This window comes from Coturnix japonica, chromosome 8, assembly GCF_054131305.1.
Source record: "Coturnix japonica strain WE chromosome 8, WE-NBRP24, whole genome shotgun sequence".
Taxonomy (NCBI): domain Eukaryota; kingdom Metazoa; phylum Chordata; class Aves; order Galliformes; family Phasianidae; genus Coturnix; species Coturnix japonica.
This window is the reverse complement of record NC_140670.1, coordinates 18,805,031-18,831,304: the sequence shown is the minus strand read 5'-3', so window position 1 is coordinate 18,831,304 and position 26,274 is coordinate 18,805,031. Positions and strand designations below refer to the sequence as shown.

At 37.2% G+C, this 26,274-nt stretch overlaps 1 protein-coding gene across 10 annotated transcripts in view; it reads left to right on the top strand.

Annotated features, from left to right (window-relative positions):
• Positions 1–26,274, top strand: part of PCGF5 (polycomb group ring finger 5) — a 56,960-nt gene that overhangs the window by 29,310 nt on the left and 1,376 nt on the right. For 3 of the 10 annotated variants that reach the window (XM_015866873.2, XM_015866874.2, XM_015866872.2), the window contains 7 exons: positions 6,634–6,730; positions 10,936–10,991; positions 11,104–11,163; positions 12,299–12,447; positions 13,052–13,150; positions 14,394–14,483; positions 16,201–16,260. In XM_015866873.2, coding sequence (XP_015722359.1) covers positions 6,634–6,730; positions 10,936–10,991; positions 11,104–11,163; positions 12,299–12,447; positions 13,052–13,150; positions 14,394–14,483; positions 16,201–16,260 — 611 coding nt within the window. Of the gene's footprint in view, positions 1–6,633; positions 6,731–10,935; positions 10,992–11,103; positions 11,164–12,298; positions 12,448–13,051; positions 13,151–14,393; positions 14,484–16,200; positions 16,261–18,518; positions 24,693–26,274 lie in introns of those variants that run through there. The other 7 variants (XM_085555100.1, XM_015866877.2, XM_085555101.1 and 4 more) reach the window with 4 other exon arrangements.

Genomic DNA, 26,274 nt, shown 5'->3' with positions numbered 1-26,274 from the left:
AAATGGAAAACTTCCAGCATTAGGTAATCTTTTATTGTTAGCATTTTTAATGGCTGAAGTTTAATGAACAGTTGTAACTTTTAAAAAGTTGGGATGAAGCAAAAGTGTTGTATCTGAAATCGTCTCAGACTCCAAACATAAAAAACAACAAAAAAACACCTTGTTATTATTACGGAATCTTTCTGTTCAGACAATATATTTGTTTATTTACTTTCATTCCCATTACAAAACAATAATGGCAGAAGGAGTGTTTTCTTCCAGCAGCATCTGCTGCTTTTATTCACTCTGTTCACTGAGACAGCTCTGTTAGTGCCTGCTCCCAGTTCTGCAGCCGGTTAGTGCGAGTGAAGCTCTCTGAGCTTCCAGGTAGATCCACAGGTCTCCTCTTTCAGAAGGTGTCCTGTGTTTGGATCACTAAGTAGACATGCAAGAAAGAAGGTGTTGAGTTTTGGTAATGGTTAGTTACCAATATATGATGCTTACAGTGTTGGGAAAGAATTAAAAAAGCTTCAAATGTTGATAGAAAAGCCTTATGCCTGTAGAGGAAGAGGTGATACGTATGTTGCAGAATCCCAGAGCGTACTGTGAGGAATTAATTCACACTTCAGTCTTTTAGAATCTTTATTTATTTATTTGACACATAGGTAGGATTTTTCAGCCACAGCCAAATAGTTACCACAGATTCTAATAGCTTTAACTCTCCTTTGGTGCTTGTCTTGTGCTGCTCGTTGCTGTAGTTTGAAACTGTACAAGTGATTCAAAACTGCAGATATGAACAGTTTAAGAAGCAAATTAAACTCCTGAGATGTTGGGAATGTGGTTTAAATAAACCCATTCCATATCCCATTCCACTATGGGAAAGATGGCAAGTGTATATTGACATAGATGTGCTCTAGCAATCATAGTAACTAATGTGATGAACAGTAATCAGATCAGTTAGTGGTTAATTAACATCTGTGTTTACTGAAAAATGTTAAGCAGTGAAGTTCTGTGTTGAGAAATGTGTGCCTTTTTAAAAGTAGTGTTTCTGATGAAATTTTTGTGGATGTTGGACAGGCAACTGAGCTCCACTGTTTCACTATTTACTGGAAAGATTAAATACAACATAGGCATCAGTGGTATGAATTTTCCTGCATTTGTTGGGAAGGAAATGCTTACAACACTGGAAGAATAAGGCATTATTCTACAAACTCACCTCTTCATTCCTTTTGATAAATCTGTGTTGACTACTCCTAGTTGCCTTTTTGTTCCTCTAATAGTAGGACATTGATTCCAAGGGACATGACATGTTCTGTTGTCTTTCCTGGGAGTTAGGGGAGGCTATTTAGCTGTAGTTGCCCCAGCCATCCTTCTTGTCCTTCTTAAAGCTGAGCATAACACACTGCCCTTTTCCAGTCAGGCAGACATCCGCTGTAACCACTGTAATTAGAAAGGTAGCTTTCAGCGTAATGAATCCTACCTACTCCATGGATTTGAATGCATCCAGTTTTTGTAAGTAGGCCCTGCCCTGCTGCTTCCTGGCTTTCGGTCATCCCTTTCCTTCCTAAATCATTCTGGTGCACTTGGACATCTGATTTCAGCCTCTGCCTCTGAAGGCAAAAAAGACATTGAGGACTTCAGACCTTTTGATGTTACCTATTCCTGAATTGTCTTCTTCATTCATTGGCTGGCCCATGTTTTCTATGAGCTTCATACAGCCACTGGCCTACTTGCAGAGTCCCCTCTAAGTCTCTCATTAGCTTTAGCTCTGGCCGTGCATTGGCCTTCCTGATTTGATCCCTAAGTGCCCAAGCAGTGATTTTATGTTCATTTGTTTCCCATCCCTAAGTCCATTTCTAATAAGTTCTCTTTTTGCATATTAATTATGAAGCTTATACACTAAGCAGTTCTTGTGTCCCAGGAAGTTCTGACAAAATTCCCTATACAGTAGGCTGCTTAGCTCTTGACATCTAAATTAATTTCATTTAAAAAACAGCCAGCCCTCCTGGGTACTTCTCTTTCTAATGATAGCCTCCTTGGGAATTCAGACTGGAAGGTGCTCAAACATTTCCTGAGGTTCATAATCCTAGCTGCTGTTTAACTTCGCAGCCTTCCTCAGAATCAGTTGTCTTGTCACTGCAAGGCAGGCTGCCACACATGGCTGCATTCCTCGCCAGGTTTTCATTGTTTATGAGGAGATGAAGTGATGCGTTACTCCTACCTGGCCTCTCTAGCATTTGAGTTGAGAAATTGTCAACCAGTACAATCTAGGAACTGTGGAAATGCTCTTCAATCTGGAAAACACCCAGAGATAAAAATTTCAGTATAAATTTTAGTGCTTTTCAAGTGTTGCTGTATGCTCCAAAAAACCTAGTGCTCTCACAAGGAGATCCCAAATGAACTTTACTGCAGCAAAGCTTCCCACCCTCAGACAAGCAAGCTGAGCTACTTCTGTGCTCCTTGTCCTGCAGCAGCTCCTGTAAATGGCATGGAGCAGCTTTGCAGGTCTGTCTTACCTTGAAAGAGATTTCAAATGTTCTCTGCTTTCTAGCAGAAGGAAACCCACCTGACTATGTTTGATAACTGTAATTAATAGCACAGTAGTCTCATGTGTCTTATTTTCTGAGAAGGGCAGTTAAGTATATTAAAGGATTTTGTCCCGGTTTTGTGCAGAGACTTTGCTCAAAGTAAGTGCTTTTAATGCATTTTTAAGGTAGCTAATTAAGTACTTGTTACGTGTCCGTGCCATCACTGGGATGAGTTTGATATTCCACTAGCTGTGTGTATACTGCATTCTTCCTTTCCTCCCTGGCTGAAGGAGTGCTTAAATTTGAGAAAGGACATTCTTGGAAGAACTCAAACAATTCTAACAAAGAATTTATCCCATATTTAACTAATAAAACTTTTTCTTGTGGGATATCTAGAAGAAAAATGCAGTATATAACTTTTATTTGGGTTCCTTGGTGATCAATATTTTAAAGATACCCTCTTCTCAGTAAACAGTATCCATGGGTGCACCAGGCGTTGCCCCTTTGTTGTGTAAGATGACATACAGTACAGTCCTGACACTTGTATGTGTATTTTACAGCTGGGTACAAAGATCTAAAAGAATGTGTAAACCAGATAGCTCTGTACTGGGAAATGCAGCATTGTGTAGTATGTTATAGTCGCCAGTCAATTAGCATATGTCACACAAATACTTTATATCAGATGTAATGAATAACCTTTTTTGAGTTTAGGTTTTATTATGGCTCATCTGAACTGTCATAGTATAGTCAGGAAATACAGGTCCTCGTTTCACTGCACGAACCTCAAAATTCTTCAGACTGTGCAGATGTTGGTTAAACTGCTTTCTTCTGCCTATTCACCATCACTGTAACCTACCAAAAAGCATGTGGAAACCACGTCATTGATTTACAGTTTCAGTGTCGTGGTTTTTTTGTGGTACAAAATGACCTCATGATTTGTGTTGACTGCGCAAATACTTGGTCCAGCTCTTTATCTTTGTTTGGGGTAGGGAATACATCCATGTAGGTTTGGCTTACAATTCATAGTTCTCTATGATGTTTCAGTGTGTGTTCTACTCCAAGACCTCTCACACTGAGCTTTTATTGTTTATTAGTGTCTTCCTTGGACCCATGTGGCTTTCAAGGCTGTTATATTCTCTCAGAAAGTGTTTGACGAGGAATAGCAGAACAGAAATTTTCTCACTTGCTGTTCTCCATTGAAACAGTTATCTCTAGCTCAGTTTCTGTGAAATCAAGTCAGAAAAGGTCTAGAATAAACCAAACCCTCATGTTGCTTACCACAGTGACTTTCGGTTGAATTTCCATGCGGCCATTATTTATGACTGTGTTAGGCTTAATGATTTCATCATCATACCAGCTTCTCAGCTTTTAAATAATGTTTAAATTGAAATTCACCAATTAATGGGATTTCTGGGATAGCAGAAGATTCTTAACCTTGTAGTTCTTATCAGAATTGTCATCTCCTGCCAATAGCTGGTACATCTGCTCCTGTCCAAGGCAGAATATAACCTCCATCTTCAACACAGTATAGGTGCCATGATTGAGATACCACGTGCTGCATTTGAAGAGCTCCGCTGACAATAGCATTCAGATTCCCTGTGAAAACTGGGCAAAGTAAGGGTATTTAGATTCTCATTCAAATCATCTGGGAAATGCTTATCCTGGGACTTTTGTTTCAGACTTTTTATTATCTTTGATTTGTGGCTTAATGGGCTCATCTTTTTTAGACCTTTGACTTACTTCATCCCTAGACCTGTTATCTACATGTATTTGCTTTGGTGTTGTTTGCTTCACTAATTATGTAAGAATTATGCACTCAAAATCTCCTGATTTTTGTATTATTATTATTAGGAAGAAGGCACCTCCTTTGTTAGCAAGCAGGAAAGTTCTAGTTTTCAGCAATGTTTATTATTGCAGTTCTGGCAATATTTCATTTTCTAGTCTATCTTCTCTAAAAACTCTTGCATAATATAAATGTCTCCACATGGTCCTGTGTTTGAAATATTTCTCACTTTTCTATAGGGAGTACAGCGCACATTACTATTAATTAATTAGCCTTCTCCATTAAGTTTTATGCCGCATTGTGTACTCTTTCTCTTTTCCCATCAGTTGTTCAGAACAGGCCTTTTTAGTGCTAGGCTTGTTTCTGCTTGCTGAAGACTAGCAAGATGAAATAATGACTTTGTGCTGGAAGTCCCTGTTTCAGAAAGACAAGCTCATTTCATCCTACCTTTCTCCTGAACAATATATCAGAATTTGTATTCTTCAACATTATTGGGTGTTGCTTATTTTTTGTTTCTTTTTCCAATTCAAATGACTTTCCATGTTCTGGAGCCGTTTCTGGGGGGACAATCTTTAGTACTACACAATGTATCAAAAAAGTAAAATTATAGTAACCCACATTTGAAGGTGGGCAAGAAGGTTTTTGGAGGGTATTGGGTTATGTTGTTTGGCCATGAAAATCTGTCTGTGTCCATTATACAGACTCAAATGGCGTCGGCTATTTGCAAGTAATTCAGGTCTGGACACTTGGGCTTCTATTTGCGCCCCAGTGTATGTTTTTGCAGTGCATTATGTCTTGTTCAAAAAGCGTGACTTAGGAAAAGTGATGCTGCTTCGTCAGTGCCTATGATTGCTACCTGTGTCACTTGGTTGACCTCAGGGGATCAAGCACCCTGCTATCCAGCTACAGGTGAGAGGCAATGTGGTGTGTTTTTTCAGGCTATTAGATACAAAAAGTATATAGAAAAAGTAAAGAAATCTTGTTGGTGCAGAACATCACACTCAGCGTTCTGTAATGGATTTCTTGCCCTTTGGAGGTGTTAGGCAACATATGTGCAAAAATCAATTAGGTGCAGTAATTTAACAAATTACAAAAATTCTGTGACATAAGGAGAGTTCTGTGGTTACAAGTTCCTTCATCTGTATGCCAGTGCTAAATACTTCACACTTTTGGTTTAAGAAGAAATGCACTCATGTCTTAAGGGCTGAACTGTGCTCTTGTACATCTCTGTTTGGAGGTCCCTATCTGCACAGGGCTGTGCAGTGCCTCAGTCACTAGACTTGGTTGGCAGCACATAGGAGCTTTCTAGACTCCTTTTAACCAGATCATCAGTGATCTACCCTGTATGCAGCTCTGCTGGAGATATTTCACTTGGGGAGAGTGCCAGGAGCCAGGCTGAGCTGTGCAACCAAGGCTATGAAGTTCATGCCTTTCAGTCAGTATTTGAAACCACTTTGGAAAAACCTGCGCCTACACAGACTCAGCTGACATGTAATATCATTGCATTATCAGGGTCAGCTGATGTATAATAACTCTTCTGGGCATTCTAAGGCAGATAAGTACAGACTGAGCACATTAGGTGACATTTGCTTTAAACAAACAAATACCAAAACCCAACAAGATTGTCCTTAAAGACTGTCATATAATTAGAGCTTACCAGTTTGCTTTAGTGGTGATGTTGGTTCTTTAGGTAACTGATTAAAGAAATCAGTGTTTCAGCAGAAAACATATTGCAGTTGCAGCAGTCCATTTATTTTTTTTAGTCCATTTGCTGATGAGTTCGGAGCTCTCATTTCACTTTAAGTGATAATAAACAGAATATAGAGATTATCTCCATCCTGAGTGTTATAACGCATTAATAATAGTAGATGCATTTGTTCTCATCAGCTCCAGTTACATTTTCTTAATAATGGCAGCAAAATCTACAGACTGCAATTAATCATATGAAAGCAGAAGTAGTGCAGCACCTTCTTTAGTTTGATTTCATTTTGTTGGATTTTAAATTAAGGTTGTTGCTCTGAGTTTTTCGTGGCTGTGACTTTTTTTTTTTTTTCATGATAACATTCAAGTATTAAGTATTTTCTGTAATTTCTGTCCAAAGGCAAACATTGCTGCTTTGAACTGGTGCAGAGTTTCTGTGAACTTTTCTCTTACAAAGAGCTTGCAGAGCTGGCTACGGCTTTGAGAAAAATAAGTGTAAAGCAATTAGTGCTTTAAAATAATACTCCTTCATCTGTGATACGTGAAGTGGTTAGCTTAGTTAGCTGGCATCGTTAGATTGTGTTCAAGGAATACAACTTAGATCTTGGCCTAAGTTCTTTTTCTTTCTTTTTTGTCCCTCAGTTTGTAAGACTTGCATTGTTCAGCACTTCGAAGACAGCAATGACTGTCCCAGGTGTGGCAACCAAGTGCATGAGACCAACCCACTAGAAATGTTAAGGTAAGATGACATTGCACAACAGTGCTGACGTGAAAGGGCACAAAAATTAAAACAACCAAACAAAAAACTCTAAATATCATTGTTTTGAAATGGAATTGATTTTTTTTGCCTGTTTGTAAAATGAGTCAACTGTGTTTGACCAGAGATTCTGTCAGTTTTTCATCTTGTAGCAGACTGGAATTTTATAAATATATAAATATAAGGAGGAAAGACAGAGAAAAATCGCAGCAAAACTCAGGTACAAATTAAAATATGTTAAAGCCTCTATTAAACAAAGAAATGAAGCAGAAACCTTTTATGCTCTACATGATTAGGAACTTTATAAATAGTCTTTTTTTCCTTTCTTCCCCTTCTCAACAATTTAGAGGATTTCAAACTGCATGCAACCTTTTTGTTCTGCCAGCATTGCATAAAAAGGGTCATGCAAACAACTGAATGTTTTCCAAGGGTTATACTTGCCAATCTTCATTGTGATCTGCTGGTCAGTCTGGGGAAGCATCCAAGATGGTTTTGACACTGAGAATGACCATTCTTGAAAGTTTGTTTCAATATAACATCACCAAAAGAGAATGCAGAATTTCAAGAAAAATAATTGTTAGGACAATTTGTGTAGGTTATTATGATATATAGAAATGCAAAGTGGTAGCAATCCTAGAGAAATCAAGAAACGTCATTACAAGTAAAATTTCATATTTTCCTAAAGTGATGAAGCCACCAGCCTTGTCTCACCTCATTCCAGCTCACTTCCTGCTTTTCCCAGGTTTACTTTCTTACCTGCTTTCCACAGTGTCTGTGCAGGAAGTCCACACATGTGAAGCTAGAGTTTAACATATGAGGAAGTCTTGCAAGAGCAATGATGGGATATCAGTACAGGGCTGTGAAGGCAGACTGACAGATTCTGAAGTAATAAAAGTAGTTTTTGGGTGTACATCAAAGCCACATTGGATGGGGCTATGGGCAGCCTCCATTAGATATGGAGGTTGGAGGCCCTGCCTGCTGCCGTGGGGCTGGAGCTTGATGATCTTTGGGTGCCTTCCAACCCAAGTCACTGCCTATTCATCAGGGAACATATTAAGTCAAACAACCCATGAATAAGTATTTACTAATTGTATAAAAGGAGCTGTTTTCACTCTCTTGATCTGTTTTGGACTCTAATTCTCGGAATACCTTTATAGGTTCAATTTTTGTACATGTTAATCTTTGTTTCTGTCATATACGTTAGTGTCACTCAATATGATCCAACAGGTTTTAGGAGAGATGTTCTTCAGTTGATCTTTCACATGATTTTTTTTGGAGGCCTGGAATTTGGATTATTCAAATAACAAACTTAACTGGCCAGACACTGGGAGAGTCAGAGAAAGTGACAGCATGATCATGCTTGTGAGATCTGATACTTTATTTATTTTTCATGGAATCTCTTGGAGATTTATTTTTTTTTAGCTGAAAAAAGAATTGAATGAGCTAGATCTTCAGAGGACCCCAGAGAAACCAAAGCAGTAAAAAGTAGACTGGCTGTTTCCTGGTCAATGAAATGACTGCAATGAAAACGAGTAAAATTAATCACTGTATGCTTGGTCAAGGCTATCTTGTGTGTCTCATTCCAGTGCTTAAAATAATAATTTGATATTACTGATTGGTCCTAAGGAAGCATTGCCTCCTTCTCACAGCTGCCTTTTGTACAATTTAAAAACAAACAAAAAAACCACCACCAACAACAAAACATTCAGAGGGCACAGTTTTTCTTTGAGATTTATGTAGTTTGTAACACTGTTGTGAACTCAGGAAGAAGTACTGTTGTGTCAGTGCTAAAATAAATATTTACACCTGGAGTTTGCTAGAGGTGGTATTATTTCCTAATTTACTGGTGTGAGCTAGAATTTTCTGTATTTTGCTTTGATTTTTATGACGGATGCCTGTGTACACATTCTCAAGAGATGTGTGTGTTTCAGATAGATACCAAGACAGTAGGTGAGAAAGAATAAATCCAAGAAACTCTAAGTGGTGCCATTAGCTGAAGTCTTTGTCAACCAAATGTTTTTGGAGAGGTAGGGCTAAAAGGGTTTCTGTAGATGTTTACCGTGAGTATTTTTCTAATTTTCAAATCTCCTATCAGCATCAGGAGCACTTTGCAGTAACAGGAGATGCTGTACAGAGTTTATAAGGCTGCTAATACACTGGAAACAGAAATGTTCTAGGAGTACATCTTTTATTCTGACAGGACTATTACAGGTGAGATGAAAAGATATTTTAGAAAATATCTAGTAGGTGTTTAGTCTCATGCTTTAAACAGGAAGGGCTAGAAGGGTAAGATAAGTTAAGCTCATAAGCCAGAAATGAGGGAAGACCTATTTTCTTTGCAATTATTTCCTGAAACTGCTAGAGTAACTGGATCCATTTGCCAGCAAACTGCATGTAACTCTTGTTTGCTGGTAGCCTTTTATGAAACAGGTCTAAGCATCTGATAAACTAGTAATTGGAAGAGCACATGAGTAGGGTGATGACGTTATCTTCTTCGGATGATGCCTGTGTAACTTTATACACACGTTATACTTTGACTTACAGACCAGCCCCATCATTGCTAAGGAATGCAGCAAGTTTCTGAGAAATGACTCTGAATACCCTAGTAGTATTTTTATCTGAGATCTCTGAGATATACTTTATAAACTCTTTTATAAACTCAATTTTGAATAACTTCATAGCTGTCTGAGTTATTTAGATGTATCTTTCAGTTGACAGTACTGAAACACTGTTGAAACTAAAAGGCTGAGTCTGAAATTCAACGTTGAACTCCAAACTGAAAATACAGGAAGAGTATTAATTTCTGGGATTCACCTTGCAAATTTAAAAGAATTCTGTGTTATTGATGTTCAGTAGTGTTTGGGCTGGTTGTACTATAAAGGCATGCTTTCTTAGCAAATTTTCCTGACTGATGCCTTCATTTGCTTCACTTCAGATAATTAACAGTTATCAGAGAGTAACTTTGTTCATAAAACTTATTCAGTATTATAGAAGGTGGGAGAGACGGGAACTATTCAAAGCTAGCATAAATGCTTGATTCTTCTTGCCAGACAGCCTGTTTTGATGGTTGGAAGTTGTGGGGGTGCGAAGAGGCGTCTAAAACATAAACAGTTCTCAGTTTGGCCTCAGCAGGAAGTATCATACTAAATGACTGAGCAACTTCTGAGTTAGGTCAAGTAATTTCATTTTGGAAATCTCTTTTTGACTCCTCATAGGCTTGGAAGATAGGAACACGGTTGGATGCTCCTGAAATTGAGAATATTTTTATAATTTCCTAGGTTTATTCCAATCATTTATGGTTAGTTTCAATTGCAAATGCAAATAATGCAAAGAAGAGAAGCTGGAACGCTAGTGTATTTATTCTAAGAAGTGAATTGCTATCTACTAAAATGCTTCTTAGTGATCCTCAGCTGTAAAACCTTCAGGTCATCTTCTTTCTTTGCCACTTTAGCAGACAGGAGGTGGAGAATTGTCATGTGCTTCACAGCAGATCTAGAGCGTATTATTAATGATATGTACACATACGTGTATGTACATACATGAATATAAGAATATAGAGAGAGAGGTACAGATATATATTGTTACTGAGAAGACAAATCAGGGCAATTAAAAATGTACCAAATGAAGTTACTGTACTGTGGTTTCTAGCCAGAACAGAGTGGATGCTGTGTGGGCTTCTTTATCCTGCTCAGATTGGTTTGTATGTGTTATCGTGAGTAGGGAATATGTTCAACTTTCATTAAATATATTACAAGGAATGTCTATTATTATTATTATTATCAATACGATAATGGGGCCTATAGTTTCCATGCTTGTTATGCATTACTCGGTCTTTAAGATTTGGTACTACTTTTCCAATTTTTTTCTCTTTGACAGCATAATTGGTTCAGTGTAACACAAAAACAACAAAAACTTGCTGGCATGTTTTTCCCCTTTCCTTTACTTTTATCTGTTAGAAAGTGAATTTCTTGGTAATTTCTAGAAGAAATCCATTTGAGCAGTAATTGAGTTAATCTTTAATGCATGTTTTCCTCTCAAGCTAAAATCAGCTGTTTTTCCATGATATATTATTTACCAGAAATATGCAATTCATTTTTCTGTTAAAAATGTATTTATTGTTTAAAGGCTAAAAATATTTTAAATGCAAGTTTCTACTTAAAGTGAAATATATTTTCTCCCCTTGAAAGGCTGGATAACACCTTAGAGGAAATTATATTTAAGCTGGTGCCTGGACTTCGAGAGCGTAAGTTTCTGATTCGGTTTTGGGTACTTGCTTGGGTTGGCGGAGGGAATCTGACTGTTTCTAATGCTGTGTCTGTAGTTCTGATTTACAAATTCATATTACTGTTTTCTAGAGGAGCTGCAGCGAGAGATTGAGTTTTGGAAGAAAAATAAACCTCAAGAAAATGGGCAAGGTGATGACTTATTTTGTATTTTTTTCCCTCCCTCACATGTATGTTTGGTGATGTCCCAGCTCCTCATTAAGCCCTGATTCAAATGTTTGTGCATGTGCTTAATTGTTATAAATTCAAAGATAACATGCAAATTCTTAAAAATCTTTCTAAGTGTCATCTGGACTTTCCTTTACTTCTGCTCACCTTTTAACCAGTTGATTTACAGCACTAGCTCTTCTACCATTATTTTTGTTTGATTTTTCCCTAAGCATTCACAGACATCATTCATGTAATTTTCCACTTGAATTCTTAATTTTCTTCATATTACAGAGAGTAAAACATAGAACTGCTTGAGCCTTTTTCACAGAATATTTTATGTTACTGAGTTTGACCAGCTGTTAAGTAGGAGGTTGTCAAGAATTAGTTACGACAAGTAGTAAAACAATTTTCTCACATTCTAAACAATGGTTTTATGTAGATTCCAAAATGCTTTTTCTTTTTTTGTTCTTTTTAATTTTTTTTTGGTAGTTCACCCGTGAACTTTGAGCACTTATTGAGCTGACAAGCAAGGAGGACATTTAACTGTTTTTGAAGCCCCTTTGATTTTACTTCAGGGTTTTGATACTGTAGCCTACATGATGTGGGCTGTTAAAATATCTTTTGAGAGGCTTCCTTGCTTTACTTCACAGTAACGTTTCAGGAACTTGTCTCTGCTGTTATTACAGCAGACAGTTAATATGTGTTAATTATGCACGTTGCAGGTGCTGAGATTAGTTGTTCCACGGTACATTTACAAGCAGTGTTTTCTAGGTGAACTGCCACACCATACAGTGGGTTTGCATTTGATACGTTCACGGTTGCAGCTTTTAAAAATCAGTGGACGCAAACAACAGTACACAGGTTTAACTTTTGGGGCGCAGCATTTCCTGTCACATAGGAATCTGTTGTGCATTTTACTTCAAAATATTAGTAGTTAAACTTCGTTTTCATAGGTTGTAATTGATCAACTTAAGAATACACAAAATTAAAACTGCAGAGTTAAATTGAAGGAAAGTATGCTCTTGAATATTAAGTATTACTTCAAATAAGTGTTTGTTGGTACTGTGACTTTTAATTGTTTAACACTTCATGTGAAACAATTCTTCATGTTCTACAGAAGAAAGCCCCCAAACTGACAAACCCAAAGTTGATGAGGAGTGCGATGAAAATGAAGAGGATAAAGACTATCACAGGAGTGACCCGCAGATTGCTATCTGCCTCGACTGTTTACGTAACAATGGGCAGTCAGGAGACAATGTAGTAAAAGTGAGTAGTAATGGTAATCTGTGGTGTTATTGTTGTTGGAGCTAAATCATTCTATAGCAATGCATTTTAGTGGGACAACACTGACCTGTTTTAATTCCATCCTTTAGTTAGTCTCTTTCGTTTGAGGCATTTCAGTGCATCTTGGAATTTTAAAAGGATTTCATAGCATTATCTATTGGCTATTGTGGATTTTATTTAATTCTATTTTATTTTTTTTTAGCTCTGATATCTTCCATCCTCAGTGGTATGTAACCACTTTATAGAGCACATTATGGCATAACAGGGAGTTGCTTTAAAAGTTAGTTGTGAGAGAGATGTTTCACACTTTCCGGATAGTTGTCTTAACATGTCATCATGAAACTACTTCTCATGTATGTTGTGTGCTGAATGGCTGGAATCCAAATCTTGTAAAGAAGTGAACAGGAATGAAGTTACAGTGCTAGTATGAGTTAGAAGAGAGAGTAGTAAAAATGGTTACTGATTGCAAAGAAGATTTCTTACAGCTGTCCTTGGACTGGAAAATGCTTACATGCTTTTTAATGAAAAATGAGAAGGCATGGTTCTGTAATTTCTAACATGTTTTTCTCTTCTGTTGTCACTTTAGGGTTTAATGAAGAAATTTATCCGCTGCTCTACTCGAGTGACCGTGGGAACTATCAAAAAGTTTCTCAGCTTAAAATTAAAGCTTCCAAGTTCTTATGAGGTACGTTTGGAAGAGCATTGCTTTTGCTTTTATCTCATTGCAAAGTGGTATTTTTTTGAAACTGAGCCATATGTACCCATGAGTTTACACTAAGTGTTCTTCAATATTCTAAGGTGTATTTTCTGCCATTAAGTGCGGAGTCCTTTTTTATCATAATGACTAGAAATTGCTAATGGTGCATCTCATACAGTTGTAATAAGAATTCAGTCCTTAGGAAGAAGTGACAAAATAGTATTTGAATTTTTTGAAAGGAAGATGCTTTTTTTATTTTTTATTAATATACCATTTCTAGAATTTAATAGAGGAAGAGATGTGTCTTTTCTCTGTGAGTGATTTGATTTTGGCCAGAACTGTTTTCTGGGGGGACTTCCTGATGTGGTAGAAGTTGTGATGTAGAGTTGAGACAGGGAGCCTGAAACTCCTGCAGCAGCTTTCCTTCTTCTCAGGGATACAGGAGTTTTGACTTCAGCCAATTCTCATACAGAACTCAGTGCTTCCACACATTAGGCTTCCTTTAATGAATAGCAGCATCCCAGCTTCGGTCAGGGGTAGGGATGAGTAAGATCAGGTGCACAGGTTATTGCAGAGGTGTATTATCGTGTTCCAGCCAGCCACTTTGTTTTACATTGATTTAATCAATCTCTGACATCTTAAGGTCATGCATTATGTGGTGCCTGCTTACTTACAAGTTTTTGATGTTTTTCTCTTCTTGGAAGTAGGAAAGCATTATGGCTATTGTAATGAAAGAATAGAAATAGATTTTCAGTGGATACTGTAATACCTTTCACAGTAAGAGAAGTACTTGTTTTTTCTTATGCCTCTAGTCCTTCCAGATAATAAAGAAACATGTCTGTATACGTGCATCTTCCTTGTAATTAGAGTTATTTTTCAACTAAATCATTTAAAGTTAATTCATAATTTATTTTTAAAGCTGAGAATTTCAACTTGTTTACAGAAACATCGTGTAGTGTTGGTAAATATGGACAAGTTTTGTCTACTGATAATTTCCTACTTAGTTTAGTACGTTTTCTTCCTGACCAAAACTTCACTGAAAAACAAAGAAGCAAAAAAATAAATTGACACACTACTATATGAAATAGCCCATTGTCAATATGTTCTATTTATTAAACTATTTATAATAAGAGAAGTTCCAGAGTTAGTTCTCAGAGATGCTCTTAAGAGTTCATTTAGTTATTAATTTTTACATCAGTCTGTCTTACCATTTGTTCTTTTGTATTTTAAGCTGGATGTACTATGCAACGGAGAAATCATGGGAAAGGATCACACTATGGAATTCATCTATATGACAAGATGGAGACTAAGAGGCGAAAATGTAAATGCTGTTCTATTATTACTGAGTGATGTTTGGGGATATTTATTATATGCTTTCACAGATTTGTACAAGATAGCTTTTGTGACCCTTCAAAAAGACGCGTCCTTAAAATGTGTTTTGCATGTTTTTTGGATTTCTTAAGTGAAAAAGAATCTAATGAGTGGAAACCCTGCAGCAAGTGTATTGTGTAGATTCTGAGGCTTAAAGCTGAAAGGCATACAAAGTTTGCATGAAAGGTCTGCTCAGAATTTTAAGTAAGCTGTCTGAAAACCTGCACACTTCACTCATTTGCTGCAAGTTTCCTTTTAGTGACATTTTACATCACAATATTTATGAACCTGCATCCAGCAGTTCTTTATTTAGAATCTGTTTCATTCAGTCAGTAATAAACTGTAACTCTGGCAAGTTATTGAAGCAATCTGATTGGCTTATGGTTGTTTCAGTGAGTACTACACCATGTTTTTTAGCTGTGCTATATAACAAGGACTAACAACCAGGTAATCCAGCTACATGGCTTTTCCTTATTGTGTGCAAACATTTTAGAACTGCAGTATTTCACTTACTTGAAGACTTTTCTTTCAGGTATGCTTTTGTTTAATTTCGTAGCCCTTATGTTGTCATGTATATCTAGTAGTTTTTGTTAGGACTCATATCTCTGTTTCTTCTCTTGTTTTCTAAATGTATCCATTTGTTTACATCTGCCTGTCGTTTGCTCTTTGCTTCTTATTGCTTGATGCTATGAGCAAGTTTGTTGCCTGCCACTACCAGTGAAGGTTATATTAGAGGAGTGATAAGTTTAAGCAGCTAACAGAATTTATTAATTCATTAATAAAATGCAGTGGGAAATGGACAGAGAAGACAGGATTAAGCACAGGATTAAGTTAAATTTGACAGTAGTATCACACTGGAATTTGATGGTTACTGAAACCTCGTGTTGCACCAGTGAGTACCTTGAAAGCAGCAGTGTCTGTTTGCCATGCCATTTTATCTTTATTAGCATTGGCTCTACTTGTAGGAAATTTTGAGGCAACAACTTGAGTGATAAAGGAATTCTTTTCATAAAATTTAATCCTGCAACCCCTGCCTACAAATGGACCTTTGGTCCTTACGGTGGTTTGTAAGCAGCAGTAACTGTCATCTTGACAAAAGGGACACTGGTTAAAAGTTTTTTAAAATCTCAGAGTTATCATTTTAACCTTGAATGAGTAGAAGAGTTGACAGCTCTTGCTTAGATTTGTAAGTTCTGTGTATACACATGGTACAGTCAGCTATGTGTTCATCTTTTCTTTTCTGTAGCTTTTGAGTAGTTCTCCTGAAGTCAGAGATGACAGACTAAAACTTGCAGAAATTGTATTGTGTTGGTGATAAATCCACTAACATCTGGGCTTCTCTAATTTTGTTTTCTGTCACTGTTTTGGATCTTTTAAAAAACATTAGTTGCAGTGCAAATTAATTCTCTTCCTTTGGATTAAGATCAAGTAAATCCTTTATTTTTGTCTTTGGTACTATTCGCCACCAGCCTTTACTGGCACATCTGTGGACCTTACAAGAGGTAGAGTAGTGAAGTGGAACATCCATTTATTCATTAGAGAAGTCTTTCTTGTTTTAAACAAGTAAATTTTAAACTTTACAACGGAGTTTTTAAAAAAGGAAAGATAAATGTCTATGTCCAGCTGTGGATGCCTCTTATCTGATCAGTAAATCGTCTCCTTCGCAGTTTCGGTGTCAGAACTGCTCATCTTCGCAAGTCTACTCACAGGATGGCACTTTTTATCAGGTAAGAGGCACTCACGACTGTACATATTGCAGTCGGTAAGGTCCTGTAAACACTGCAGTTATAATCCAAACTGGTATTTTTACCTCACTACAAAGTGCAAAAATACCACGAGCAAGACTTGAGTATTTTCATTCATTCAGAGAAAGCTTAAATAAATTAATAGAACCTTTTCAGATTACAGGTTTTGTAGGTGTAAAATATAAGACTTCTTTCATTTTCAGCTAGGCCAGTTATCTTGTTTCATTCTTTAGGCTGATATCTGCATCAGTCTGGAAAGGTTATCTACCTTCCTATCTCATCTTTCTAATAAGTAGTGTTGGGCAACCACTGACAAAAGACCAAAACTGAAGGGAGTGAAACAGAAGAGGCTGTATTGGTGGTTTTGTATATTTATTACAGTTTGTGTTTTATTTTTAAACAAGAAGAGAAATTGCAAATTGAAGCTGATTCCTAAATGTCATTCATCAGTTTGGGAATCTTTTTCAGTATATATCAAAAAATCATTAAGGTTGGAAAAGACCTCTAGTCCAACAAGCCCACTAAACCATGTCCCTCAGTACCACATCTGCGCATTTCTTTAGCACCTCTAGGGACAGTGAACAGTATTTTGGTTTGCTCATTGATAATTTTCAATTGAGCTTCCTTCTAAAAATTACTTTGAAAGTCTGAAGTAATATTTTTTCTTCAGCAAAAAAATTAATGATTGAGGGTTGCTCTCACTAGGGATGGGAGTGATCTGATTTACAGTCATTACTTGAGTAATTAGAATCACTCCAACCTATTTCATTTTTGTCTGTACAGTTGGTTTGTAGTTGTTCAAAGTAGCATTCAGTCTTGCAAAAACATGTAGCCATTCTGGTTTGTATGGTGCATTCTTCAGTGAGGCAACTGCTTTGTCTCTGCCTGTATGGACTTCCAGATAGAACTGAGTGCTTTTAGATAACAATTTATAGAATCAAAATATTTGTTCTGAAAAAGGAACAAGTGAAATAGTATTTAAATGATATAGTCTTGTCCTGTGTGGAAAAAATCAGGGACCAAGTCATGTGGTCTCCAAATACATTTGTTAATTGCTCAAGCAGACTACACATGGTGCTCCCTTTCTTCTCTTCCTAAATGCTCTTGCTGCTGTCAAATACCTCTGTTTTTATGTTTTGATTTGTCTGCACTCCAGTTTGTAAATCACCAGTAGCTATGGTCACTTTTAGTTCTGCTGATCATTTCTACCCTAACACAAAAATTCTGTTAAGCTGTGAAGGTCTCTGCAGTGATCTCTTTCTTTCTTGGCACCTGAAGTTCATCTGTCTAGCATTTGAAAGATGCACTTTTTTATTGATTTTTTTCCAAATTGGGAATAATCAAGGCTTAAATTAGCCATGCTCTGTGGTGGAGGCCCATCCAGTTTCCATGAGATGTTATTCAATGAGATGTTATCAGAACTTCTGGTAACAGGAGCTCAGATATTCCACAGTACGTTCTGGAAACCCTCTGTTACCTTCCATACCATAACAGCTGTGGCCAATTCAGGGATTCCATTAGATTATTTGCTTTTTTTTTTTTTTAATTTCCCACCCCCCCCCCCCCCCCCCCCCGACTCCCTCCCCCCCAAAATAACAAAAACAAAAACAAAAAAAAAACTATTGAATATTTATCAATAATTATGAAGTTGAGGAGTTTGGATTTTAGGGAGGGGAAAACATTAGCCTTCATTTTTCAGTACGTTAGTTGACAGCAGTTTTATCTGATTCTTTCTTTCTTTATTATTTAATACTGAAGGAACCTAACTCCCATTTAACTAGTTCTAACTACTGCCACACCTATGGGAATCTCTGCACGTTTAAAAATCAAACTACATCATCTGTAAATGGACCTTATTTTACATAGCATAAAAGTTAAAAATTGCTTATTCTCAGTCATAGCAACACCAATAAAAGTTGTTTGAGTAATCCAACATGTTTGTCATAAAACATAAAAGTCACTAAATATGTAAGTCAGATATAAGAATTTGATGTTCGTAACAAATAATTATAGCTGACTTAGAAATAAGATACAGCTTTGAAGTATAGCAGTGGAATTGTTGAACTGTGTGTTGCAATCATTTTATTTATATTTTAAATAGTTCTATGTATGTGTTTGAGGACTAAGCTCTTATTGCTCTTAAGGTAAACTTTAATAGCATTTCCTTTGTATTTTTAATGAATCATATCTTCATGTTATTCTTGTCTTTGTTGTTGTTTTTCTCTTGCTTTTGTTTATAGTCTTACCCTATGGTACTTCAGTATCGACCTAGAATTGACTTCGGTTAGACCAAAGGGCCAAATCCCATTGTGATGAACCCTGCACTATTTGTTTACCCATCGACAGATTGCACAATGAATGGATGTGCCTGGATTAGGGGGACACAACCAGATTTTCAGCATGCAAATAAGGACATTGTCTTTCTTAAAATTGTTGACTGCATCTTTGTTGTTTCTATTAGAGTAAGCCAAGTGCCATTCTGCTACTGAAATGTGCATAAGATATTTGTGAATTTTACAAGTGTGCTGCAAGTCATAACCAAAATCATGAAGTGTACAGACAAGATTCAAAAACTCTGGAATATTTTTGCTTGCGTGTTAAAAAATTCTTCTGGTCCTCGTACTGATCACACTAGCAAAATGGCAGAGCTCTCATTCCATGTGGTGTTGCAGTTTCACACGCTTACTATTTTACTGAATATTGTTGTTTAAATCATAGAGTACTGTACAAATAGCTAAGGATTATACCTTGAAAATATTTTGTATAGAAAATATATTTAGAGAAGTGGTGGTTGGGCCACTACCTTTTTCTTGATAAGCTTCTTATGGGTCCAGGTATAGCTCACTCATGAGTGTGCAATGGCCCTTTTGCAGTGTACCCTTAACAAGAGTGTTGAACGTGATAATTCAAAAAAGGAATTTTAAATTGTCTAAATAGATTCTACCAGTATTGCTTAAAAGCATTGCAGCCTTTGTGATTGCACTTTTTTTTTTATGGCTACCCTAAAGGTTGGAATTTGGGATATGGCTTTTCTTTGGAAAATGGCTTCTAGTCAGATAACATTTCTTCTAATAAAACTTTTATAGAAATGAAGTTAAAATAATCTGTCTGTGAGATAAATTTCATTGTGAGGTTACAGTCAATGCAGAATCTACGTGTAGTTACTGCATTTTGTGGTAAGCACTTACTTTTAAGATTTGGTAAAGGTATATAATAAGCTTAAAAAAATAACATATAGCTTTAGTTATGCTATACATCTCTCTTGAGAGTATCTGGAGTGTAGAATTCATGGTGGAAATGTTTCACTAGTTGAAGCCTCATCATACAATTATATCCATAAAATTAGAGGCAATGCAATACTGAAGATAAGCAGTCTGACCAAAATAGTTCTTTGGGTCATTTTGTTTTTTTTCCCTGAGACCTGGTAGTGCTGGATAAAAGAGTGATTGTTGCCTTAGGTACTGCAAGCGTCATGGTTCTTGTATAGAATGTTTATTGAGGTTTCTGGTAGTGTTGCAGGGAGCATAGTAATGCGCATGTTTTCTGTAGTCTTCCGTTGTCTTGCTCTGCTTACAAGTCAAATGAGTTTTTTACTTCAAAAGCTGTGGAGATAACTGTAGTTCAGTACCGTCACATAATTATTTTCAGTGCACACCCTCTAGTATTGTAGATAGCTATTTGTGTCCTTAGACCTTCTGCATACATCAGAAAGGAACCAAACTTGCGTTTCAGAAACTACTCTAATCGAACTTGGGTAGGACAAAGTGAAAATTCCGTCTTGACTACCATGGGATCAAGTATAAAAGGTGGAAACAAGGCTGTAACTTCTTTGTAAATGTGTATTTGCATACATTATGTTTCTGTAGGAGAAACACGCATGTTGTGTATTAAATCTGGCCCCTTTAATACTTGCAGGACTTCTAACATTGATGACTTGAAGAATCCTTATATTGCTGGGTTAAGTCCCACCAATGCACTCCGAAGCCCGTACAACATGATGAAATAGCAATGCTGTCAGTAGCAGTCTGTTTAGGAAACCTGCCATTGCAGGTCAAGGTTGCACATATTGTGCAGATGCCAGTGAGCCTGGGGAAGCAAAATGTTAAGGAAGCTGCTGCTCCGTTCTACAGGCATAACGTGCCGACTGGCATAGGCTTTCTTTTGCCCATGCTGTAATGGGAACAGGTGCACCTGCGGGCTGCAGGAAGCAGTCATCTTTTTGCCCACCTGAGCTGTGACGTGCTGCTTTGCCAAAACAGCCCCACACTCCATGTTGGGAGGGCCCTGCTCATCTGTGTGCGTGGAGCAGCTTATCAGATCAGAGCATTCATTCTAAGTGCAAGTCATTGCTATCTTTGTTATATACAATTGTTTTGTATGGTAGAAATAATTTGTAAATATTGACATGCACATGCAAATGACACCTTAGAATTTTTATATATTTCATGTGTTTTTATACCAGAATTTTCACTGTAGATTCACTTAACATAAAATGTTTCATTTCATCACAAAGCTAGCAGTAGGACTCTTATGCATAACTTCTGCTTGATTTGGGGGACCCCTTTTTTCTCAGCTTTTGCTGGTTTGATGAATTTGAACAGATTTGGGGGGAATTAGGCACATTAATTTTTATCCAATATTGGTTACCTTACACAGAAGTTTGCATCCAGCTAACGGGACCCTTGAAATTTAAGGCTACTTCATTGTGGCTTTCAAATGACACCCCAACAGAAGATTTGACAGTCTGATGACTTTCTGTAGTCACAGTTCAGAGGGCTGTGAGGTTGTGTTGATTGGAATTAGATACTGGTGATTCGTGGTATTTTTTGGATGAAACTTCAAGCTAGGTTACAGAAGGCAAATCTTCATTTTAAGCATGGAAATTACAGACATACCTGATCATACCTGATTCAATGTTCCCAGCTGAGAATTATGCCTTTAAATGCTTTTAAATGTGTATAATCTAGGCAGCTACCTACAATTAATGCATTTCTGAGTTGATGGCAAAGCTCCTGAGTGCTGCTCTAGTTTAATAGTTTTCGTAGCAGCAAAGTACCAGTAAATACATATCTTAACTGGACAGCTTGTATAACACAGGATTTGCCTTTCTTACAGGAATTTTTTCTCTTCTCTATAGTATGTGTGCCATGTATCTACATCTAGGCATATTTGATTCCTTTGTGCCAATTAAAGATAACTGAACAGCGTAGGTCCACAAGATTGCACATACAGATTCCTATGTGCCAATGATGGAGTAAGTGGAATAAGTATGAAGCATTCCATTAAAACTAAACCATATTCCATCACTGAGCAGATTAATTTATACAGTCACACTTGCTGAAAATAAGTAAATAAATAAAAATCCACACTACTGCATAACCTTGCTATCTCATACTTAGCACATTTGGTGCTTTATTTTCCTGAAAGTGAAAAATTTTATCTCCTTTCACTCTGGGAAAACTTATTAATGACAGTTTTAAGCAAATTTTCATTGGACATTGATGTATGCTGAGTTTGTCCAGCAACAAACTGCAAGCTAGAATTTACAGGTGAGGTCCTATAAAATCTCCAACAGTAGGGAGTTCAGTAATCAAGAAATGCATCTTCCATCATGTATTACTACATTGCATGTACTTGAGAGCCTAGTGCTATAAAAGACATTTGTTTGGATGAAATGCCAAGTAAGATCGCTATAATATTCTTAAGTGACTCATCACTACAGTAGTTAACTGCTTACAAGTGCTTCTGGGATTTGGGTCCTAGCAGTATGCAATGAGTGTTGTGCATATTTAGCTGGCTTGCAGCTATTATGCAAAGTTGAGTTCTAAAGTGATATTTTGACTTTACTGAAAATATTATATAAAGTGCCTGATTATTAACGCAGAATATCTTTTAAACCCAATATTTGTATTTGGCAGGGTAATCTTTGCTTCTCTATCTTATCAATGATCTTAATATCTTCATCAAAAATATTTCATGACCGCTCTGTATTGAGAAATCTTCCCTCACGTGAAAAAAGCAGAAAAATACATGCTATTTTTTTTTTCCATTTCTGATTGTCTATCTCAGTAGAAACTATGTGAAAAGAATACTTTCATATTGAAATTACTTCATTTTCTCTATGAGGTGACCTTGATTTCTGAACCTTTTTTTTCTCCTAGGCTCCCAAGATTTGATTCTACTTTTCTCTTCTGCAGTTATCAAAAGCATTTCCAGTATATCTATAGGTGGAAAGAGAATGAACTCATTCCCTTTAGGTGTAAGCTAGACTCTTCTCCACTGAAGACAGAGCAATGGTCCAGAGTTTTCATCTCTTCCCTTCTGTGTGCAATTGTTAGGCATGACTTTGTTAGAGAAGAAAAGAATTTTTCCTTCTCTGCTGCTTTCTGAAATAACAAAATGTACCAGTGTTTATAGTCTTTTCACTGAACCAGTCTCTGAATTGTGTTGTTCCTTTTGTTTGCAGCAGAAGGAATAGCCTCCAGCTCTGCCAGGTACTATGTCTGGTAGAAATTTTGCAGAGCAGGTAATTGTTCAAAACCAGTCTTACATAGCAAAACAAGCAGGCTGAGGGGCTACATCAGTTACCGGTCAAATACATACTATAATCATTCTTGTCTATATTTGCTTAGAAGAGGTAAGAATTAAATATGTTCCAGGAAGTGAATAGTTGCAGAAGAATAATATGGTAATTCATCTGTCCTTGCAGAGGGACATTCATGTAGGTACAGCCCCTAATGAAGAACATGTGGAATGTCCTTTCACAGTTGCATTCTGCAAGTCTTTTGGTCTTCCCGTGTAAGAATCCTTTAATAGATAAGACTGAACAGGATAGAGATTTTCATATAAACCTGGGACTTTCTTGTGAAAGAGTTTGCAGTTGAAAGCAAAGCAAAACAATCCTAGACTGTGTGACAGAGTCTTCCTTTTGCAGTACAGGTACCAAGCTGCTGACTGCTAGGACAGCAAGTTTATGGCCATGCTTTAGTCAAGTCCAGAAATGCTCCAGAGCATCTGTTTCCTAGCTCTGAGAAGCAGTAGGTGACACTGCACTTCTTAGAACAAGGTAGAATCAGGTGCCACCGTGACATTAGAAAGCTAGTGCTTAATGCCAAAGAAATTCATGTTTTCTTTTGGGATTAAGTTAGTGTCTGCTGGATTTCAGTGAGGTTTTCACAGTTCTGCATTTTGAGCCCTTCTTAGCCAGTCTGAATAAAGTAATGCTTCCATGTGGTGTACAACTAGAGATACCCGTTTGAGGAAGGATTGCCATCTACTGGAGCATGTTCCAGGATGGATTCCTAGACACGAGCTTTGATCCACACTAAAGGAAAAGTGAAAAGCTTCCACCTTCTCGCTTACCACCACTTTTATGGCACATGGGAAATCTGGTCTTCAGACCTCAGTTGAAACATCCTTTTGTAGGAGTGTTCCCGAATGATTATCTTATAATGGTAGCATTTTTTCTTCATGAGCAGATCTACCTGTTGAGGTTTTTCTTCCCACTACTATGCTGCCTGTGGATCAGGTAAGAACAACAGGTTCCAGAACAGGCAATTTAGTAAGGGATTTCTAATGGAGATCCTTCTACCCCAGGTATGTGCCATAAATCTTCTGAATTCAGGTGGCTTGCTAATGCAGCTGCGTAAGGGTGTTGTTCCATTCTCTGGTAAGAGATGTAGATCTGTGCAGTGGTGGGATGTGGCAGTGGAATGGAACAGCCTTGTAGGCTGATGGGATGGTCCTGGCTACCTGTTGTACTTGTAGGGAACCAGAACCTGCTTTTCTAGGCTCAGGATGGATGAGATATTCTGGAATTAAATACATCTGAAAGTGTAATCTTTTGCAGTTACATTAATTTTAACCAAAGAGAAGCACTGGTTGGAATTTGCATGTTCATCTAAACTATTACGCATACTTTTCTTTGCAGTGAATTTTACATGTATTTTTATCAAATACTTCTGACAGGGTTACTAATGTGACAGTTAACAGGGTGAGATGGACAGGAGCAGTTACTGTGCATTCTTTATAAGAGTGAGTGGAAGGTGATTGCTATATGATAAAGTGCTGCAACAGTGACTCATTTTTGCTGCTAGTTGACATACTGAGATGTGTGCTACAAATGAAGTTGTAATAAAGATGTTTATTATCAAAGTGCAAGGCACGTATTTTCTGATGGTATTCTACTCCTCAAATTACGTTTTGTATTATAGCATATTGAGTAAATAGGCATTCTTGCTGTTGTCTCATGAATTTTGATGCAGTAAAGTGAAACGTGCTCCCTTCCTTCTGAAAAATATAATGTACTGATTGATTCAAAATTATTCTTTGCCTTCAGATACTTAGTTTGTTCATTAAAAAAAAAAAAAATAAAAAAAAAAAAAAAAGGAGAAATAAACTATTTTTATGGATAATCCAATTGCCTAGTAGTTTCAAGGGACTTAACACCAAAGGTAAGCCACCCAGATACTGGTATGATTGAGGCAGTGCCATGTTCCTGCAGTGCAGTGCTGAGGGTTAGCCCTGGGTCTAGCAGAGCGGAGCTCCCTGCCTGGGGATGTCCCACACCACAGGCCCAGCAGACTCAGAACAGCACAAAGCAGCCAACACAAGCAGGGTTAGCGCACAGGTTGAGCTGGCACAGCATGAGCAGCTCTGTGGGTGTAGCTAGCATTGGAAAAGAGAAGCGCGAAGGCTTGTGTTACTGATGTGTCAGCTATACCTGGCCTGTGAACTGACAAAATACTTCAGTGTGCTGTCTGTCCCGTGAACCTTCCAAAGCACAAAATATTCACCAGGCTACTTTGGGATTTTCTGGCTGTAGTGCAGTGGTGTTTTGGAGGGTGGAAAGGACAGACATGGAGGATGATGAGAAGATACTAAGGTTGTTTTACAGATTTTTATACATATTTTTTTAGCAAACAGCATTGCTGTACTCGGTGTGAGACCTTTGGTTAGCCAAGAAGTCAGTTATTTTATTTGTGCAGAGCAAGACAGAATAAAGTAATCTGAATATCTTCATTTTCTTTTCCAGGATAGCGATTAGCTAAACTGGAAAGTAACAGAGCAATTTAATTATTTAGCTGGCTCTAAAACATTCTGATCTAAAAACGTACTGATAGTTGTTTTTCCTCAAAGACAAACTTATTAGAGTAAGCATGAAGCAGCATCTCATTTTTTCCTCTTACTGCAGACCTAACTGTTGAGAGGAAAAAAACTTCCCCCCCCCCCCCCTTTTTCCTCATTTTTAATTAATGCAGAGCCGGAATGGTTGGATGTTCCAGGCTGCTGAGTCGCATTGGTCTGAATGGAATTATTTTGGGATGGGGGACTAAGTGTCCTTATATAAGCTGTGATCCAAGTTATGATAAGAAAGGAGCCTATGGTGAGCAGTAGTAATGTTCTAATGCTTCCTTGCATTTGATCAGTAGCTATCAGTTTTTAATGTTACAGCCCTCACAGCACTTAGGAGCTCATAGAACATATTGTGATGTTATGTTGCTAATTTGTTTTAAAATATAAAATGTTCAAAGCTTTTTGTCAAAAGTGGTAACATCATATTACAAATAAACCTTTTTGTGGTTGTAAAACTTAGCTTATAAATCATTCAAATTGAAGTGAAAAAAACACAGGTCATTGTTAATGACAGTCTATCCTACTATTAAAAATATATGTATTTTTGTAAAGGAAAAGCACTTGTAGATATTGAATCGGTCCGATATCTGTCTATGTTAATGTTTTGAAGAAAAAAAAAATACAAAATGCTGCTTAGAGAATCACTTATGTATGTTTTATTTTTTGTGCTCAGATGCATTTTCTGTTGATTTATGGAATGTTTATCCTGTGTGAAGCTGTATAGTTAGTACAGCTGGGCTAAATGCATTTCTTACCTTAATGGAATGCAGCATGTCTGACTATGCCTTTACATTTTCTCTCCAATCAGAAACCCGACTGCAAAACTTAGGTTGGTGGTGCTGTTCATCTTTGATATTAGCT